The 19,861-nt window shown below is 36.7% G+C and overlaps 1 protein-coding gene and 1 long non-coding RNA gene across 2 annotated transcripts; both read left to right on the top strand.

Moving 5' to 3' along the window:
• LOC147496335 (uncharacterized) lies at window positions 1-3,572 on the top strand. Its single transcript, XR_015196564.1, has 2 exons — window positions 1-100; window positions 3,343-3,572. It is a non-coding gene; the product is annotated as an uncharacterized LOC147496335 (long non-coding RNA).
• Window positions 3,573-11,831: 8,259 nt separating this feature from the next.
• On the top strand, window positions 11,832-19,456 carry LOC147496334 (protein MEI2-like 4). Its single transcript, XM_086559329.1, has 14 exons — window positions 11,832-12,426; window positions 12,516-12,561; window positions 13,266-13,589; window positions 13,739-14,154; window positions 14,264-14,422; window positions 15,231-15,347; window positions 15,434-15,585; window positions 15,917-16,014; window positions 16,103-16,516; window positions 16,907-17,537; window positions 17,936-18,020; window positions 18,136-18,204; window positions 18,325-18,504; window positions 18,683-19,456. Exons 1-14 carry the CDS (start codon window positions 12,343-12,345, stop codon window positions 18,842-18,844), a joined length of 2,937 nt encoding a protein of 978 aa, XP_086415455.1. The 5' UTR covers window positions 11,832-12,342; the 3' UTR covers window positions 18,845-19,456.
• The last annotated feature ends 405 nt before the right edge of the window (window positions 19,457-19,861 follow it).

The raw sequence follows: 19,861 nt of genomic DNA, 5'->3' as shown, positions 1-19,861 counted from the left end.
ATAAAATAATGAAAAATGGAGGCAGAGATGAAAGCTGGATTTCTGGAGGGTGGAGCGCGACGGTTCGGACGACGAGGGATTCGTCGAGCTGTTTCGTCAGGTGAGTAGCTATTTTGCTATTTCACCGAAAGTTATAGTTTTCGTATATCGATGTATAGGTTTCTGTTTTATATTTTGGTTAAACTGTTAAACTGTTGAACTGTTGATTAAAACTGTTGGAACGGTTCAAGCTTCGGAGCTCTGTTCATGGAGGCGCCAGCCCATGAATCTTACTGCGTTTATCTTATGTTGCTTTGTTTTGGTGGGGATATCGATTTAAGCTTGTGTTGTCGGGGCTGTTGAGGCTGGAATTCGGCATCAATGGCGTCGCATGTGCTGTTTTTTATTGAACTCGTTTTACTGTTGAAGCTTGGGCGTTCATCCATGGCGGCGACCAGAAATCGCCCAATGTTTAAATAAATTTTTGTTGTTTGGGTTGTGGTATGTGATTGGTTGATAGGGGATTGGTGGGGGCTGTTGAAAGCGTTGTTTTTCTGTTAATGGCGGCTCAAATAAAATCGCCAGTCTATGATTTTGGATCTAGATGTTGTATGTTGGGTTTTTGTTTTTGACTGGGTGATTGAGGGTTTCGATGGGTGTTATGGGGTGCTGTTAAAGCTTGGGAAAAGCTTGTAACAAGCAGTAATGGCGGTCACGATTTTGGGTTAGATCTAGATTGATGAAGAGTTGGATTTAAATGATTTTAGGATTTTGGCTTTTGTAAAAGTGGTTTGGGTTGTTATGGGAGTCGAGCGAGAGCTTGAGGAAGAAGATGAAGGGGCGAATTTGTAGCGGTGGTGTTGGTGGTGGATTTCTTTGGAGGAAGAAGATGCATGCAGAAGATCAGTGGTTGGGCCTTGGGCCGAATCCACTTGCTATTTGGGCCATAACCTAGTTTTGTTCTTTGGGCCAATTTCTATTTGTTTTGGTTGGGCCCGATTGATTTTTAGTTGTTTGGCCGAAATTTCAAGGGTGGTTGGCCGAAATTTCAGTTTTAGTTTTATGTGGGCCGAAATCTAATTTAAGTGGTTGGGCCATTTTTCTATATGTTTTGGTTTGGGACCAGTTCTAATATTAGTCTATGGGCCGTTTCATTTGTATTTTGGACCCGAACCACTTAACCTTTTTTTGGGCGTTTCTAATATTGCATGGACGATCCATTGGACTTAAAATAGATCTACATGGGTCTTTCATTTGTTTAGACTTAGGGTTCTAAGATTTGGGCTCACTTGTTGGTCCGAACCATTACCTTTGGTCATGAGCCCACGAGCCATGCACACTTTACTATAGCCATGAACCATGGTTATGACCACTGAAACTGTCGAACACCGAAAGCGACGGTTTGACTTTGACAATGGCGGTTTGACTTCGACCATGACGTGTTGATTTTGACGTTGACCATGATGTGTTGACTTTGACCATGATGGGTTGACTTTGATTTTGACCATGATGTGTTGACTTTGACCATGATGGTTGACTTTGATTTTGACCATGATGTGTTGACTTTGACCATGATGGGTTGACTTTGGCTTTGACCATGAGGTGTTGACTTTGACCATGATGTGTTGACTTTGATTTTGACCATGATGGGTTGACTTTGATTTTGACCATGATGTGTTGACTTTGACCATGATGTGTTGACTTTGACCCTGATGGGTTGACTTTGACTTTGACCATGATGGGTTGACTTTGGCTTTGACCATGAGGTGTTGACTTTGACCATGATGGGTTGACTTTGATTTTGACCATGATGTGTTGACTTTGACCATGATGTGTTGACTTTGACTTTGACCATGATGTGTTGACTTTGGCTTTGACCGTCGACCGTTGACTGTGAATGTTGACTTTTCTAGTTTTTCACATATTGGACTATATGGACAAATATAATAATAAAACGTTGTCGGATATTATATAACTTGGTTGGTTATTATCTAATTTAGATTTGACGTGAGTAGTGTGTAAAAGCATATATATATATATTGGGCTTTGATTGTGGGATGGATTTGTTTATTTGTGATCACGTTTTATGTGTATATTATATGGACACATATAATAATAAAATCTTTGTGGAAGCTAGTATATATGTGGTTGTCAATATCTAAGAAAGATTTGACCTTGATGTTATGTATTTTTGACACGCGTGACGATATTGAGATGTTAGGAGATATTATATTCTAATACGTTATAATAAAATGTATGCGATACGTTGAAGCATTGTGACATAATATAATATGTTGAGATAGTTATATTCTGCAATATCATGGAAAAATGTATATACACTCCATTATTTTATATGTGAGATGCTAATATAGTATTGGTGAATATTTGCCCACCTGTGTGGTGTAGTGCAATAATATATGGCACGTGAAAGAATGAAAATGGTTTATGAGGTAACCGAGATATTTCTATGTATTGTGGCTTAGTGCAATAAGGTAATTGACCGCGTGGTATAGTAGAAATGCTTATGAGTCATAAACGATTATGACACTGAATAAATTACGAGCGAAAATCCTAGAACCCGACTACCACAACTCATGAGATTTGCCTTGTGTGGGCTTATGTGATATGATTGACCCATGTGTTGGGTGTATATATAAGATGTGATTGACCCGTGTGTTGGGCAATCGAGCGAATAGTGGCTTGATATATTCCGTTCGCAAAATAGAGCGATGATCGCAATATTTTATGCCGAATAGTGGCGGTCTTACATAGATTTGGCTTCCGTGTGTGAGGATTTACGGTGTCGCGGCATCCATTTCGGGGAGGTGGTTACGCACGGAGTGGCTCATTATTATGTAAAGGGAGGCATGTGGATGTACATGTTCGTTGGGTAGCGATTGTGGTAGCCGGGAAACTAGGTAAGACATAGATACGACGTGATTTTAAGGACACGCAAAGAAAGTCTGAAATAATCTAATTATGGTAATGTGTTGGGTAATGATGTATCTTTAGATAGATGATGGCAATATGCTTGGTTGGTTATTTGTTTAGTTAGAACCTAAGGTGCCTCGATGGAGGAACTACATGCCTTATTTATGATGCGTATAGTTTGTGGTGGGGTTAGTGGGAAGTTAAAAAGGCCTCGATTGGAGGAACTACACCGCCTAGATTATTGTACTTAAGGATGTTGTATTAGTCGTTAAAAGTTAAAAGCCTCGATGGAGGAACTAACTGCCCGTATGGATTGTGTATGTATATGTATAATTATATGTTGTATTTTAGGGCTACTCACACCAAAGATTTTTATAATGTCGACCCGATTTGCATGTTTGCTTATCGGGTGTGTTCATTCAATGAACATAGTTGATAAGTTTTGACAGGTTTAGTGATGAAGAAGATTGGTTGCTGCTTGTGGTTTGCGTTAGCATTGCATCTCAGGATAAGTTTTGTTTTTCCTTAATGTGATATAGATTTTCAGTCTAGACAATGTTTTTGTATTCTCATTTGTATATTTTAATTAAAGAGTTATTGAAAAGAGATTTGTAACCTAATCTTAATTGGGAATTTTTGTAATGAAGAGGACTTATGTAAAATTGAAATTTTTATTGGTTTTTAATTATCCGCATATTTTAAACTGTTTATGGGTTTTTGGAAGTGGAGAGTGCGTCACACCTCGGAGATCGAAGAGTCGGGGACAAATAATGTTTTTTCGAATTCTGTCGAAATTCGGGGTGTGACACTTGGTCTTTAGAATGGCAGCGACGCCATTTTGATGTTCACCTTTTGCGTATCTTAGAGATTTGAATCTCTTATTGGACAAAGTGCGAATTCAAAGATAAGTCCTTACTCACGATCTTAGGTAATGCATTATAGTTTTGAGTAGGGATTCGAACCAACCTAAATTCTAGGACCACTTACAACTTGATTTTACTCTTTTAGAAAACTAGTGAGTACGTTTAGCTATGATTGTATTAATACTACTACTTGGTTTCTTTTAATGCACAAAAAATGAAAACCTTAAGTTACGTAAATATGCAACTAAGACAAGGTAAAAATTGACTAAGACAAAAGTGGAGAGTTAATTTTCCTCATGTGAAGATAACCTCTATTGTGTGATTTTAAGTTCTTGTATCTTAATCTTCCTAGAACTCATAGACAAGTCCTAATAAAGATTAACTTGATCCCTAACACTATGACTTATCTAGCTCTAAGATCATACATACTAGCATGTAGAACCATAGCAATGACTTATCTCTAAGCTCATCACTTTGATTCCTAACTAGACTCTACACCAACTACCATTTTGGGATAGGATGTGGGTCTAGTTGTTCTTCCTAAACAAACTTACTAAAATCAAATAAAAAAAGTTATCCCTCACATGAGCATCATTAACCCCTCACAAAGGGAAGGTTTAGCTCATGATCCTTGGGATAAAAGAAGAAAAGTGCATAATATAAATATCAAATAAGAGAGAGAGAGAACAAAAAGAAGAAGAAACTATATTTATGAACTCACTTGCATTTAGATTTATTTTGAACTAGAAGAACACAAAGTTTCTTCCATTAAAACTATTACAAGCTTTCTCTAAAAACTAAAAACTAAATAAAAACTAAGACTAAGGAACTAAAATAATGCATGATAAAGGAAAAGAAGTCAAGGGAGTAAATGGAGTGTCTCCCCCCTTGTTTTGTTTTCTTCTCCATTTGAGAGAAATCTCATTCCTCCCACGTGAAACACCAAACCACATTTACTTCCTTCTTAACCACACAATCCACAACAAAGTGACACCTATCTTTTTTCACTATTAACACCTAATCCCATCTAACTTATTTATTAACTACATGCAAGGTGTCACTTTTGCACCAATTATTTGCACTTTTGTTTTGACTTGTATGATGACTCATCAAATCTTACGGGCCCGTATAGTAGGTCCACGTGTAGTCCAGTGGCGGTCCAGTCTTTTAGCAATTTTATAACTTCCCGCCTATGCGTAGAGTTCATTGCCTCGATTGTTCGAAAGCGACTCACTTGTCGATTCGAGTCCCTGGTTCAAGAGGTAGGAGCTTCGGAAGTTTGATGCTTCTGTGCGGATTTGTTGGGCTTCACATGGCTGATTTGGAAAAATTCATATATACATCGTTCCCCGTGCTTTAACGCAAGTTTAACCAATATTTTCATGTTTACTACGAATACTTGCAAAAGTACGAAAATATACTCATTTCATGATTATTAAACACATAATTAACCAAATTTATATGTCTCAATCGGGTTTCATATTACAGTTTTAGGTGCTTATCAGTAGTCCCAATTTTCTAAAAAAATCTAAATATTTTCAAAAGAGACGGTGCGTATGCACAGGCCTACAAGCTAGTCTTAATATTAAAGCTCCCACAAAGGGTATTTTTCGAGCTCTTCTAATTAAAACAAATTTTTTTTCTATTAAAACAAATTCTAACACTTCTAATTAAAGCGGAAATCATTCTCCTATTAAAATGGGAATTCCTCTCTTATTGAAAAGAGAATTCTCCTATTAAGACATGATCTCTCTCCCAATTGAAAAAACGAATCTTTAAAACTTAATTAAAACTTTATTTAAAACAATTTGTTAGAAAATTAAAACGGATTAGCAACTAAAATGGTAGCCCCAATTTTCTAAAAAAAATCTAAATGTTTTCAAAATAGCTGGTGCGTATGCACGGGCCTACAAGCTAGTCTTAATATTAAAGCTCCCACAAAGGGTATTTTTCGAGCTCTATTAAAATTCCACGTCATCTCCTATTAAAACGGGAATTTCTCTCCTATTTGAAAAACGGAAATCTTTTTTTAAAACGGGAATTCCTCTCCTATTATAACGGGAACTTCTTTCATATTAAAACAAATTCTAACACTTCTAATTAAAGTGGGAATCACTCTCCTATTAAAATGAGAATTACTCCCCTATTAAAAAGGAAAAATATAACATATCTAATTAAAATAGGAATTATTCTCCTATTAAAACATGATCTCTCTTCCAATTGAAAAAACAGGTTTTTAAAACTTAATTAAAATTTTATTTAAAATAATTTGTTAGAAAATTAAAATGGGTTAGCGACTAAAACGGTAGTCCCAATTTTCTAAAAAAAATCTAAATATTTTCAAAAGAGCTGATGTATATACACGGGCCTACAAGCTAGTGTAAATTATATGCTATATTATAAAAAAGAATATGTTTTTATATTAAGTCTATCTTCTTCAACTATTACATTTTTTTGTAATAAGTATATTTGTTTTTGTTTATTTTTTAAGTTATGGTAAATAACTTTATTCATTTATTGTAGTATATAGGTGTGTATTACTATATATATATTATAAGATATATTAGGAGAAAAAAACCGCCTAGCGCCTAGCCCATCTAAGCGCGCTAGCTAGCTAGAAAACCTCGGCGTTAGGTGCTCTCTCACTGCCCGACTACCGCCTAGCATTTTTTAAAACATTGGATACAGCCTTACTGAAAATATATTTTCCTTGTGTTTTGGCAATGCAAGGGAAATTTTTTTGACAGTACAGTATGCAAGGGAAATACAGTGGTGATCAGATTAGCATCCTTGTAGGCTGAGAAGTTTTGATGGAGTTGTAGGTATAGACACATTACGGTCACACATCACAGTGGTCATCAACTCATCATTGATATTGTTTATCAACATCAAACAATACAAAGAGGTTGATCACTTGATGCTTTTTTTTTTTTTTTTTTCTGCTAAATTTTCCAAATTAGAAAAGTTGATTCTGAGAAGTGTGTGTACTTTATTTCATTATTATTAGATATTTAGATCACATACTTTCTATGGGAAACAGATAGGATAAGACAGGGATCATGTTGTTGGTTCTGTTGGATGAGTCTTGAAGACGATCGTTTCCAAATTCAAACTCTCTTGTTTTTGGACTTCATTAATAATTATTAGGTATGGAGCAGTTCCCGATCTGTGCCAACCTTCCTTCTTTTTGTGCTTCTTTTTTTCTGCTTTAGTGTTGGTGCGATTCAATATAAAATGATGAGCATAAGCTGGTTCACTGATTTGGATAGCCAATTAGTTGTAGTAACTCTTGTCTTGTTCACATCATGAGGTCCCAGTTGGATGATGTTCACGTTTCTGGAGCACATGCATGCCAAATGGGGCTTTATTATCTGCTTTAACTTTTAACAGTTTTGTACATTTAGAGCCCATTTTTAGGAGTGATATCAATCTAACACCAAACACTAAATTTCTAACAATTTGGTGTTTTTACAATTTCAGAAAAGCTACATATTGATGAAAACACTAAAAAAACACCAAACCAAACACCAAATCGGCCAATATTTAGTTCCAGGTTTGATGTTGTATCAAATTACTCACGCAGTTTTCCCAACACTGCGTGGGCTTCGCGGTTTTCCCAACACTGCGTGGGCTTGGGCTTCTAAATGGGCTTATATAGTGCGGTTTTGTGAAAACCGCACCAGAGATTGGAAAAGAAAAAAAAAAAAGTTTATGTGCGATACATGGCGCGGTTTTCTGAAAACCGCGTAGGCTTAGGCCTATCAGTTAGGCTTTAGTGACGCGGTTTTGGCAAAACCGTGTGGAGGCTATATGAGGCGGTTTTGCCAAAACCGCGTAATTGTTTGGTGAAATTTTGATGTTACTCCTAAAGTTGCTTGGTGTTTTTTTGGTTTGGTGTTTGGTTTGGTTTAAAATTTTGGTGATTTTTTGGTAGCTCTCCTAAAGATGCTCTTAGTCTCATAATTGTAATCTGTCCACGGCGGCACGGCTCCAGGCCACATAGCATACTTGTTAAGTTGTTGCCAGGACAAAATGCTAGCAAAATTTCGTGACGTCCAACGATATCTTAGGATTCTTAGCGATCAGTATTTGTAAGTTTAAGGAAATTTCACTACGCTGTCTCCACTCATTTTCATGGTCATGTTCTATAACCTATTTAGGCTCCGCTCATTTAGTATGACAAACGAGTTTCGACGAGCTAGTTTATTAGGCGACACCTAAAATCTGTACGTTCACGCTCAGTGTTATTTTAAGCGAGCTAAAAGCAAACTTGGAGCGAGCAGCTGGCTCATTTTTCAGCCCTACAAAAAACACATCTACTGTTCTAATAAAGACAGAAATATTTGTGTCGTTGATCAGGTAGTATGTAGCATGTGCAGTTGTGCACCACATATTTGTGATTACTTGAATTTCTCGAGTAGTTGCATGCCAGGGTTAAGGACATTACACAACTACATGGGATCATGAAAATTAAATAGCACTTAGTCATCTAGACCTGGAAACGTTTTTCGATTACACTAAAAAGCTTCTACGTTGTCGAACCAACAAAACTAATATAAATAAGGCGGATATTCAAAATCGTAATTTGTAATGAAACGTCCATGTGAACAAATAGATGCGTAATAATGCTTTCTTTTTTAGTAGATAGGTTTTTCATCTAAATATTCACGTGTAGGAAAAGCAACATGCATGTGATGATTAATGTATTGTTGTCGATTCTCTGTCTTAACATTTAATATTAAGAGTTTAAGACGATACTTATTACATAAGCAAAAGATCGATGTTCCACAAACTGGTCTATAGATCCTACGGCCTGAATTATCTGATTTTCATTGACTTTGATCAAATTGATAATTTGATATATGCTTTTGGAGCTGTATTTCGCAAATGTAGCTGTCATTGCCCTCTGCAATACTCCATAGGGATCGCAAAAACTAAACCCCAATGTAGTGTATCTAAGTTTCCAGCAAAGGCGGTAACATTATATGGTTCCAGAATTTATTTAAATAGTGGAAATAACAGTAATATCGACCCATGATATAAAACAGTGGTCTACAAATTGTAGCCTAATGACAAATTCACCAGGTCCTGCGACTTGATGAAAAGTTTCGGATTAGTCAAAAATTTTGTCGCTTCATATATTTTATAAGATAAAACATCGACAAATTTTTACCAAACTATAGAGCTTTCAGACGAAATTTGTGTCTGACACGATGTACAGAATACATATTTATACTTTTCAATATGGCATAATTATCAAAAAATACATCTTAATAAGCTGAAGATCAATTACTTCCATCAAGATATATGATTTGTCTGACGAAATTCATTTCTATGGCGCAACGATAATCTATACATATGTCCCATGTGCCGTCAGAGATATGAGGGTTCACACATGAGATGGACCTTTTTTTTTCGATAATTTACATGAGATGGGCCTGGGTGATAGGAAATCGGATTAAATGATTGGGTGGGATCTGATTGGAGGATTAAATGTGGGTTATCACTTTTTGTAAAAGATATTTTCACGTCACGGTTAGCAATTTATAACCTGTTTGATGATAAGCTTTCCAGTAATGAATAATGAAAAAATCCACCAGCTGACAATATTCTATGCTGAATTGATGATAATAAAGAAAGTACCAAAATATCATAATGCTTAAAAGTGACCTATCCAGCTGATTTTGTTGCCTCGTGTTTCCATTTCATTAATCCACATTGGGAATGGGCCAACTAATTCTATGACGATTGGGGCCTATCAGCTATCAGTAACAGGATGCCAACTGAGGAAAAATGCTAATACGAGGAGGGAACTCGTTTATGACTTTCCCACATTTGAAATCCAAAAGCTCAGAGTTGGATTTCGAAGGAAAGGGAATAGTATTCTGAGTCTTTGCTCTCAACTCATTCAGGCTTCTCAAACGTGGGTTTAGAATTTTAGATTAATCTCCTTTCTAGACAGGTTTGTAATTTGTACTTTTATAACAAAAAACACACCAACATGTAAAAGGCTACCATCATTTTGGGACCATATTTACAATTTTTGTTCTTGATTCAAATTCGGAAAGAAGTTTTTTCCAGAAGTTTATGTATTTACATGACACTATTGTAGGGGAGTGATATTCTCTTTCCAACACGCGCATAACATGGTGGAAATGGCACATCGACCTGTAAATCCAGGTCGCATCCATGAACTAATAGAACGATCTGAGGCAGGTCGCGATATCCGCATGAACCACGTTAGGAAAGTGACTTCGGATACCCTTCCGAAGCAATCATGACTAAATATGTACTTACACATATCTCTACCGTCACCATCGGGTCACGGCATAAGCTACTTATCTGGCCCGACACTCCATATCATTCTGACAAAACTATGAAGGCGGTTCTCACGTGTTACCACGATATCCACCCCTCGTTTGGGATACCCTTTAGACGTGGTGGGCAAGAATACACTTTCAATATCTATAAATACCTCTCTTATGAACTACGCCAGACCTGATTCTACTCTCCCCAAAAAAAAACCTAGAGTAAGATATGTAGGCAGTTCGCTCTCAAGACGAACCCGGTCTATCCAAAAACCTATTTCAGTCTCCCATCGACTGTTTGTAAGGGAAAACTAAATCACCCCTTTACAACTATGACAGACCTTTTCATCCTCAAGGAGCTCAAAAGAGAATTCGTGCGGATAATGTATATATATGCATTTAAAATTCTCACAAATATTCTGTATTTTCCAAATGAGAGTATTCCATGAAGCCCAACTCCAAACCCCAACTCCCAAGTCCCAACTCCCAGTTTAAGAGAACATGTGGCACGAATGCAGGGTCATAAACAATCGAGAATGTGAAATGACAGGTTATCCATAGAGAAGAAAGATTCTTCGAATGGAATATGCTTGAGTGGCGTGAAATTTTGTAATTGAATATACAAGAAATAATCGATTCACGCGCTTTAGAACTGTAGCATAAACTATAGCCTAATAATTTTTGTGTGTTACATATTACTAATATATAATTATATAGTGAGTATCCTATGTTGCGTCGAACCATCTCTTGTTGCTGATGCTGTGGCCTCTGGGCATCTAAGCATAACTATTTTATTTCTACTTTAAATTATATGAGACTAGAGGTTGATACTTGATAGTGTAGTCCTTGGGGCATAACCTTCAGAGGCCAAAAATAATGTTCAATAATAAAGTTAAAAGAAAGGAGAACAGAGAAAGCAATTTTTTACATTTTTTTTTTCACGGAAAGTTGTGGTGGGAACCAGTGCAAATCTTGAATTGAGTGTTTATTACCCGTAGTCTTTTATTATTGAATCTTAAATTTGGTCTGTCAACTGCAGCATCCAAATGGTGTTTCGTACCATTCATTGCTCACCGTAATAAGAAAGCCATTTTGGATATTCTGCTCTCAAATCATGTGACCCAGCAATGTACCATCGGAACAGGTCTTTTGAACTTTTGAAGTGGGTTACCTGCTTTAACAGTACTTAGACATTCTGGTGTTTGCGTACCAAATCAACCACTACGCAAAGTACGCAGTGATGGATTCCAGAGTAATTGAACACGATGCTTGTGGTCCTCCTGTTTTAATTTGGAGCCAGTGTTGCACGTAATTTTGGACGTTACCCACTCCATTACAGTTTTGGCCATCTCCAAAGTCATGAACCTATTTTTTATTTTTTATTTTTACTCATTGATTACTAACACCATGACAAATGACTATGTTATCTCACATTGTATTTGAGTATTTGACACGTGCGATAAAAACTGCAGAAATCGAGAGTAAAAACTGGTCGCAATGCTGGAAGCGAGACAAAAATATTCTCCCTCCGCATCGAAATAAACGCTGTTAAAAAAAAATAATAATAAGAATAAAGAGTGAAATAACGTTGAAATAACGTCGTCGCCTAATCTGTCTCCGTAATGGGTGCCTAATGTTGATTAATTAATAATTGGATCATTTATTTTAACCCTTTATTATTTCACTCAAAAACTAACCCCGCCCTTTTTTCATTGATTCTCTTTCTTTTCTTTTCTTTTTCTGTGGATCATTTCTTTTATCTTTGTGTACGTCCATCATTCTTTTCTTAGCTCCTCTAAATAACAAACAAACTCACACACATTTCCATCTCTCTCTCTCTCTCTCTCCTTTTTTAATATTCTTCTCACAATCCATCTCTTTCACAGAACAACAACAAAAAAAAAACAGGAGATCAAGAAGTTTAAGCTCGTTCGTCGCCGTAAACTCTACTAGACCGTGGAGTTTCGGCGATGGTGCAAGCGAGCTAAAAAAAAAACAGAGATCTCTTTATGTCTCGCTGTTTGATTGATTAATAAATAAAAAAATAATAATAATAATAATGGAGGAAGGAAGAGATTGTTTGATCCTAGATAACTTGGAATGAGAGGAAAGACATAATATAAAACTTACACGCAAACATATTATATATTCTTCTGTCTTTAAACCATAAGAAGATCGAAATTGATCGATCTGGAGATTGTTATGTGTATTTCTTATTGATCTGGGCAGAGTTTTATTTATGCTTCCTGAGCTGCAGAATAATGTTATCTGAGCTGATGGATCAAAGGAGTGCGTCTCCGTCCTCCTACTTGTTTGACCAAATCCGTTGTCCTACTACTGCTGAGGTATATATACTTTTCCATTTTTTTTACATCTGAATTGCCCAGTTTATTTTTATTATTATTAATTGTTTCTTCATTTTTGTATGTGGCAGAGGCAAGTTGGATTTTGGAGCCCTGATGCCATGCTTGATCACCAAGGTGAGGGATCTACATTCTTCATTTAAGTATAGGAAAAACTTGCCAATTATCATTTGCGCAAAGCACACCAGAAATTTAACAAATTAGTCTTCTACAAAAGTCACTCGTTAGTCGTTACTGTCCAAAATCCGCATTTCTTTAGCTGCTTTATTTGTATCATCTTACTAACTTTGAAAACTGGTTCCTCTAGAATTCTTCTTGGATTATGTATTAATGTAATACATTCTAATTAGAAAGAGCTGCGAAATACATTCCAACTATGGGGCGCTGATAATTTGTATTCTTTTAGGAAATTGAGGTCTTTTCTATTTTGTTACATGCTACTTATAATAATAACAGTAACAATAATTTTGGATGTTGTTACTTTGGGAATCATTGGTAATTATTCGTCTTTAAACTAAGCAAATTCATGTTTGATGTTGATGTCTTAGTCGAAAATTTCTAGTCCTTATTAAACCATTTATTCAATACGTTTCTCTACTTCTAGTCATAAGTTCTTTGTCTAGTGGTGAGTTGGATATAGACTATGACCATCTTGGTTACTCTTTTGTTTTACTCTAAATTATTTCCTTGAGTTATTTATATCAAATACTTTGAAGCAAAATGTAAAAATGGAGTATAAACATTAGTATCTTTATTCAGGAAAAGTGCATCAATGTTAATTTTTTTATGGATTAGGAACTGATCCCATCTTCTGACATTAGGACGCAAATCTGTTCCATCTTCTCCATTGGAGAAAATTATACCTCTAGGAGCACGTGCAGTGGAGTTTCTGGAATTCCCTCAGTCTTGTCTCGTGCGAAATCAGAAACAAAATCGTAGCCTAGAACAGCATGTGGTTGGAGCAGAAAATTCCACCAATCTGTCCATGACTTCATGGAGGTCTGTGGACCTCAATTTTGGAACAAGGTCAGAAGTATTTGTGCAACCTGCATCCTATTTTGCTGAGAACAATAAAATCAAAATGGAAGACCAATACGAGAACGTTCTCTTCTCAAGCTCAATGTCAGAATTATTTAGTAAAAAGTGTGAGTTCTCTTTCTCGTATAAATGTTAATTCTTCTCTCCTACTTGAACTATTAAAATGCTTGAGAAGTTCTATAGGTGCTTTTTGTCTTCATCCACTCAATTCTGCTGCATATTGATTTGTTTCTGTTCCATGATGTTTATGGTGCAGTGAGATTATCCACAAACAATTTCCAGTCTGGAAATGCTGTCACTCCCCACAGTGATGAAGATGAACGTTTTGAAACCCTGGAAGAAATTGAGGCCCAAACAATTGGGAACCTCCTTCCTGATGATGAAGACCTGCTTTCTGGAGTGAATGACAACCTTGAATATATCGCACAACACAACATTAGAGATGATATAGAAGATTTTGATCTTTTTAGCAGTGGTGGAGGGATGGAACTAGAAGGCGAGAATGGTTTAACTTCATCTCGGAGCCAAAGAAATTCAGATTTTTCCCTAGAGGGACTGACTAGTAGCTCAATAGCTGGGTTACACCCGTATGGCAAACATCCTTCCAGAACTCTGTTTGTGAGAAATATTAATAGCAATCTTGAAGATTCTGAACTAAGGGCCCTTTTTGAGGTATGTATTTGCTTGTAGAAGTACGTTGATGGTGTTTGCTTGATTATATATTGTTTATAGTGCTTCAACTCATCGTAAAAATAATGACACTTCGATTTTGTGAACTCAGCACTATGGAGATATCCGCACCCTCTATACAGCTTGCAAGCATCGCGGTTTTATAATGATTTCTTATTACGATATAAGAGCAGCATGCGATGCAATAAGAGCACTTCAAAACAAGCCATTGAGGCGCAGGAACCTTGATATACACTTCTCAATTCCAAAAGTATGCTTTTATATTAGTACACTTTTACTGCATGTTTGTTTTATGCTACTCGTGCAGTTACTTTTCCTGTGCTTTGATAACTTATATTGCACTTTATAGTGTCATTTGTGTCACTGTTAGTGGTATGAAGAGAAAGTAGTAGGAGATATCATTCTCGCTCTTTAAGTTGTTCATCAACCTAGTCATGCTACTTATATACATTCTGAATATGCAACATTGCACATGCCCCTTTTGTTGCCGATTTTGACTCTTTTGCTGGAGAACTCTGCTAAATCAAATTTGCATTTTTAAATAACTAGTCATGGTCATCTTTTATTATTTCTTATAACATTGTCTTATAACATTCTGTGACAGTATTTTTATGCGGTAATTGGAACATTTATTATGCTTGTCACTTTAAATCCTGGTAGAACTTTCCAGGAAGACATAGTTAATCAAATTCGACTTCTAGATAGGAAATTATAGTTTCCATTCTGTGTCTAATTACAATCTGATGTTATGATACTAAATATCCTGATATCACTTATGGACCTTAAATTAATATAATAAAACCAAAACCCGGGCGGCTAATTAAGAATGGCATATTCACAAGAAAGCTGATAGAGGCTTCGCTAGGAGTGTAACAAGCTCCACTTTCTGACATAGAAAGTAGAAATTATCTTTTGTAATCTCATTTTACCCCAACATGATTGCTAGTGTTAACACCACTAGTAAATCTGCTTGTTTACTCTACTTCTGCTCTTACGCTATGTGTTCCTCACTGCCTGGTGTTGTGCATTTAAATTGATTTTGCACGTATGTTGGTCAGGACAATCCATCAGAAAAGGATATTAACCAGGGCACCCTTGCGGTGTTCAATCTCGATTTTTCTTTTTCAAATGACAACCTCCACAAAATTTTTAGTGTTTATGGAGAAATTAAGGAGGTGAGGATACATGAACATTCTGTCTATGTTCATTCTAAAAGTTTGTATGAAATTTAATTTTATAGCTAATTTTTATTCCGTTGCAGATCCGTGAAAATCCATACAAACTCCATCACAAATTCATAGAGTTTTATGATGTAAGAGCTACAGAAGCTGCTCTCTGTGCCTTGAACAGGAGTGATATTGCAGGGAAGCGGATTAAACTGGAACCTAGCCGTCCTGGGAGTGAGACACTGTGGTAAGCTCTAATCAAGTCATTATGTCTTCTGTTTCTGTATTTGAATGGCCATACCTTTTTTTCATTTCCTATCTTTTTAAACGAACTACAAGATCGTCTCTATAAGCCTTCCGGCCAACCAGATCAAATAATTATACTGTTTCTGCAATTTTAGTGTCTGTCGCTCTATAGAAGGAAATGATTTTCCTTAATATTTTCTTGTTTTCAATTGGGTTAGGGGTTTCTGTAAGTCACTTACAAAACTTTTCTTTGACTTTGTTGGTTCATGTCTTTAGTATCTGTGGTAGGCTGATAGCAACAACTTTTTCACTGAAAGTGTGCTTTTATGCAGTTCGGCCGGACAATCATCTCCTAAGCTAGAGAAAGAGGAGCGGGCTCCATCTCTTCAACAGGGAAGCCCTCCTATTATCACAACATCAGGATACTTTGGTATGATTCCTGTTTACTAAGACTTTGCTACATACATATCAGTGTTTATTTTACCCAAAAAACAATGTCTCACTCGGTGTGTTTTCAGGACCAGTTTCACATGGTGTAATTACATCTAGTTGCCTAGAGAATGGGTCTGTCAAGGGTTTACACTCTCCCGTAGAAATTGGAGTACCCGGTAGTAAATTCATGGAAAATGGATTTTACCATGGTTTACCTCCTAGTGTTCCTCAAAGATCAAGGGTTTCTCCTGTTGGCAATGTATCTGGACTTGGGGATCCCGGTCTCACACTGAACAGAATGGATTTTAATTTTCAGCACATGCCGAATTTTCGTGCTCATTCGCTTCCAGAGTATCATGATGGTTTAGCCAGTAACTTTCCATATACTTCTCCTGGAACCATGGCAGCAAATATAAGCAGCACACAAAGAGAAGCAGTCCCTAATGGGCACATCCAAAGAGTAGGCATACATGGGCATTCTGTTGAACGAAATGATGAAGGTAAGTAGAATGGATTCCATGCAGCATTAGATTTAGGTATGCTACTATATGCTTTATTCCTGTAAAAACAAACTTCTTATGGTGAAGATGATGAGTTCTACGAGTAAATGAAAAAGTTTTCAGACCAGAGGCAGATAATATGGAAAACCTATCAGCCATATAGTGATACTCTTAGACATTTAGACTTGTGTAAAGTTTGAACTGCATGTGCTGCATCTGATTTGGTATCCAAGCTGCTCAGTTTGCATACTCAATAGTTGTTTCTTTATTGACCAGTAACTTGTTGGGTTTGGTTTTGATCTTTCTTGAAGAACAAGCAAATTAGGCTCTACCTAACTGATTTTTTTTTTCCTGACACATTCTGTGGTTGACACGTCTTTTGTTTTGCAGCTTTTGGTTCTGGTAATGGAAACTGCCCTCTTCATGGACAACAATATATGTGGAGCAACTCCAACACTTATCACCCTCATCCTCCAAACACAATGATGTGGTCAAACTCGCCATGTTTTGTTAATGGTGGTCATGGTCCTTCACCTCCACTGAGTGGCCTTTCGAGAACAGTTTTACCTATACAGCATCACCATGTGGGATCGGCACCGACTGTTAATCCTTCACTCTGGGATAAACGACATGTCTATGAAGGGGAATACCATGAGGCATCTGGTTTTCACCCTGGATCTCTTGGGAGTATGGGATTATCTGGAAATTCAAATCTACATCATTTGGACCTTGGTAGTCACATTTTTCCTAATGGTAGCGGAAACTGTATGGACCTGCCCATTGCTTCTACAAATGTTGGACTTCACTCCCCTCAACAGAGACACCACATGTTCCCTCACAGAAATTCCATGATTCATATGCCAAACTCATTTGAAGCTCCCAATGAGCGGGTTATGTATCGTCGGAATGAAGTCAGTTCGAACCTGGCCGACAACAAGAAGCAGTATGATCTTGATATTGATCGTATATTGCATGGGGAAGACACTCGAACGACTCTTATGATAAAAAATATTCCTAACAAGTATGTGGTTAAATTCAGTTGCTTCCTCTAAGTCCACCGCACCCAACCTCTTTCACCAATTAATCTGTTTTTGTGATTCTTCTTCTGCGTTGCACTTAACCTGGTTAGTTTAGGACAGTAAATAGTTATTATTAACATGTGATTTGATATTCACTACCCAACTGGCGACCATTCAGTTGGATGCTTCTTCAAATTTCTATAACTTAAGGGAGTTGCTGCTTGTTAATAAGGGATCTTCGAGTTTGGGTCATCCATGTCGACCATGTGTAGGAGCCTGTTATCACTCTCAATTAGCAAAGGCTATGCTGCTTGCAGTTTACTTCTTGCTATACCGTCATATTGAGTTCATCTTTCTAACCATACGGTTTTTCCTAAAAATGTTTTTACTCGTACTGTAGGTACACGTCAAAGATGCTTCTCGCCGCAATTGATGAACAACACCGAGGAAGTTATGATTTCATTTATCTGCCAATTGACTTCAAGGCAAGCAGCATTCTCTTGGAAAATCTTGAACTCTCACCCTCTCTCACACACGCATAAAACACATTTAGTTGTCATAAGTTTGTCTGCTGATTTAGGTTGCACCATTTCTTTGCAGAATAAATGCAATGTTGGTTATGCATTTATCAACATGATCAATCCTTCTCAGATCGTTCCATTCTACCAGGTATGCTCCAGTTGTACTTTTATTCAATTTCTGTTATAGGATTCTGTAAATCTGTCTTTTTTTCATTCTTACTAACAAGAATATTAAAGCTAAGATGTTACGGGAAACATTATTTTGCAGGCATTCTATGGCAAGAAATGGGAAAAGTTTAACAGTGAAAAAGTAGCATCACTTGCCTACGCCCGTATTCAGGGGAAAGCTGCTCTAGTTACTCATTTCCAGAATTCGAGCTTGATGAACGAGGATAAAAGATGCCGCCCGATTCTCTTTCATACCGATGGCCCAAATGCAGGCGATCAGGTACGGTAGTTATGATATTGGAAATTTACTATCAAAAATTCAATGAGATTTTACTTTTCATGCATCTAAAGAGTTTAAATGAGTACGGAATTATGATTGACAGTTTCATCAAGTTTATTAATTCTAAAATCAGGTATGTAGTAAAATTAGTTGTGAAGCTAACATTTTCCCACTACAGGAGCCTTTTCCTATTGGACTAAACATTCGATCGAGACCTGGCAAATCTCGCGGAAATGGCAGTGAGGAGAACGAGCAAGGAAGCCTATCAACCTGTGAAAATGGACAGCAAGCTTCCGGCATAACAGACTATTCTTCTGGTTCCAACAAGGACTTCGAGTAACCAAGCCACATTTTTCAGGGGTACTAACCTTACAACCAAAGGACTGATAAAAAGTATTGCAAAACAACACATATTAGGGCGGCATGACCTTTTTCCCCTTTATTTTTCCTATATTTTTTGTTTTATTTTGTTTTGGGAGTCGGGGTAGATAATTTTTTTAAAAAAAAATTCTGAATGAGGCCGTTAAGCGCTTCGCCAAAAGTCAAAGCTCGAGAATTGGACTTATTCCACTTCCAGGGCTGTGAAACCATAAATATTTTTGAGGTGATTAACTGGGAAGACCTTCAAGATTTTGGTTTGTTGCGGGAATAATAATGTACAGTAGATCCTGAGCCGAGTGCTGATATTTTGCTGAGGTTCGAGAAGGCTTCCCTGGTGCTCTTTTACCTTTTTTTTTTCCTAGTTATCTTTGTTTTGTGGTTTTCAAGCCCATTCTGGGTTATATGTCTGGATTAAGCAGGATGCTGCAGAGAGAGACAGGGAGGATGGAAGACATTCGTGTAATATGGAGAGAGAAAGAATCAAGAGTGGGATCTCTGTATGTGTAATATTTTTTTGGAAATGTTGTTGTATACTAAAAACCATGAATGAACTAGTTAATTGTCTGATAAAGTGCAAGTGCAAATGGTTGTTTCTACCCAAGTAAGATTTGGTTTCCGGGAAAAATGCAACTTAGAGTATTCTCAATGCAAGCAATTTTTTTTCGGATGGAATGTTTGATTCCGTTTGAAATTCTGAATATAAAAATAAAAAAAAAGGTTGGATGGAATGAAACATCCCATCTGAAAGAAAAAATAAAAAGAAAACACGCGAGAAAGAAAACACGCGAGACAGAATGAAATATTCCGTCAAAAAATAAACCGAAAAAATATAAAAAAAAAACACACATGAGACGGAATAAAACATTTCGTCTGAAGCTCACAATGAAAATCTCAATAGCAAGTGCTAACAAGGATTTTTTGGTATTTAAAAGTGAAAACTCTCAATTTCTCCGCACAGTAACTTGCATTGAGAATG

Source organism: Coptis chinensis, chromosome 5 (assembly GCF_015680905.1).
Source record: "Coptis chinensis isolate HL-2020 chromosome 5, ASM1568090v1, whole genome shotgun sequence".
In the NCBI taxonomy this organism is placed as follows: domain Eukaryota; kingdom Viridiplantae; phylum Streptophyta; class Magnoliopsida; order Ranunculales; family Ranunculaceae; genus Coptis; species Coptis chinensis.
This window is presented reverse-complemented; position numbering and strand designations above follow the sequence as displayed.

Excerpts from the sequence above, each read along its gene's own strand:
- LOC147496334 (XM_086559329.1), top strand. The coding sequence starts at position 12,343 with ATGTTATCTGAGCTGATGGATCAAAGGAGTGCGTCTCCGTCCTCCTAC. Across the intron at positions 14,155-14,263 it reads AACTAAGGGCCCTTTTTGAG|CACTATGGAGATATCCGCAC; the intron begins GTATGTATTTGC and ends TTGTGAACTCAG. Across the intron at positions 16,015-16,102 it reads CACAACATCAGGATACTTTG|GACCAGTTTCACATGGTGTA; the intron begins GTATGATTCCTG and ends GTGTGTTTTCAG.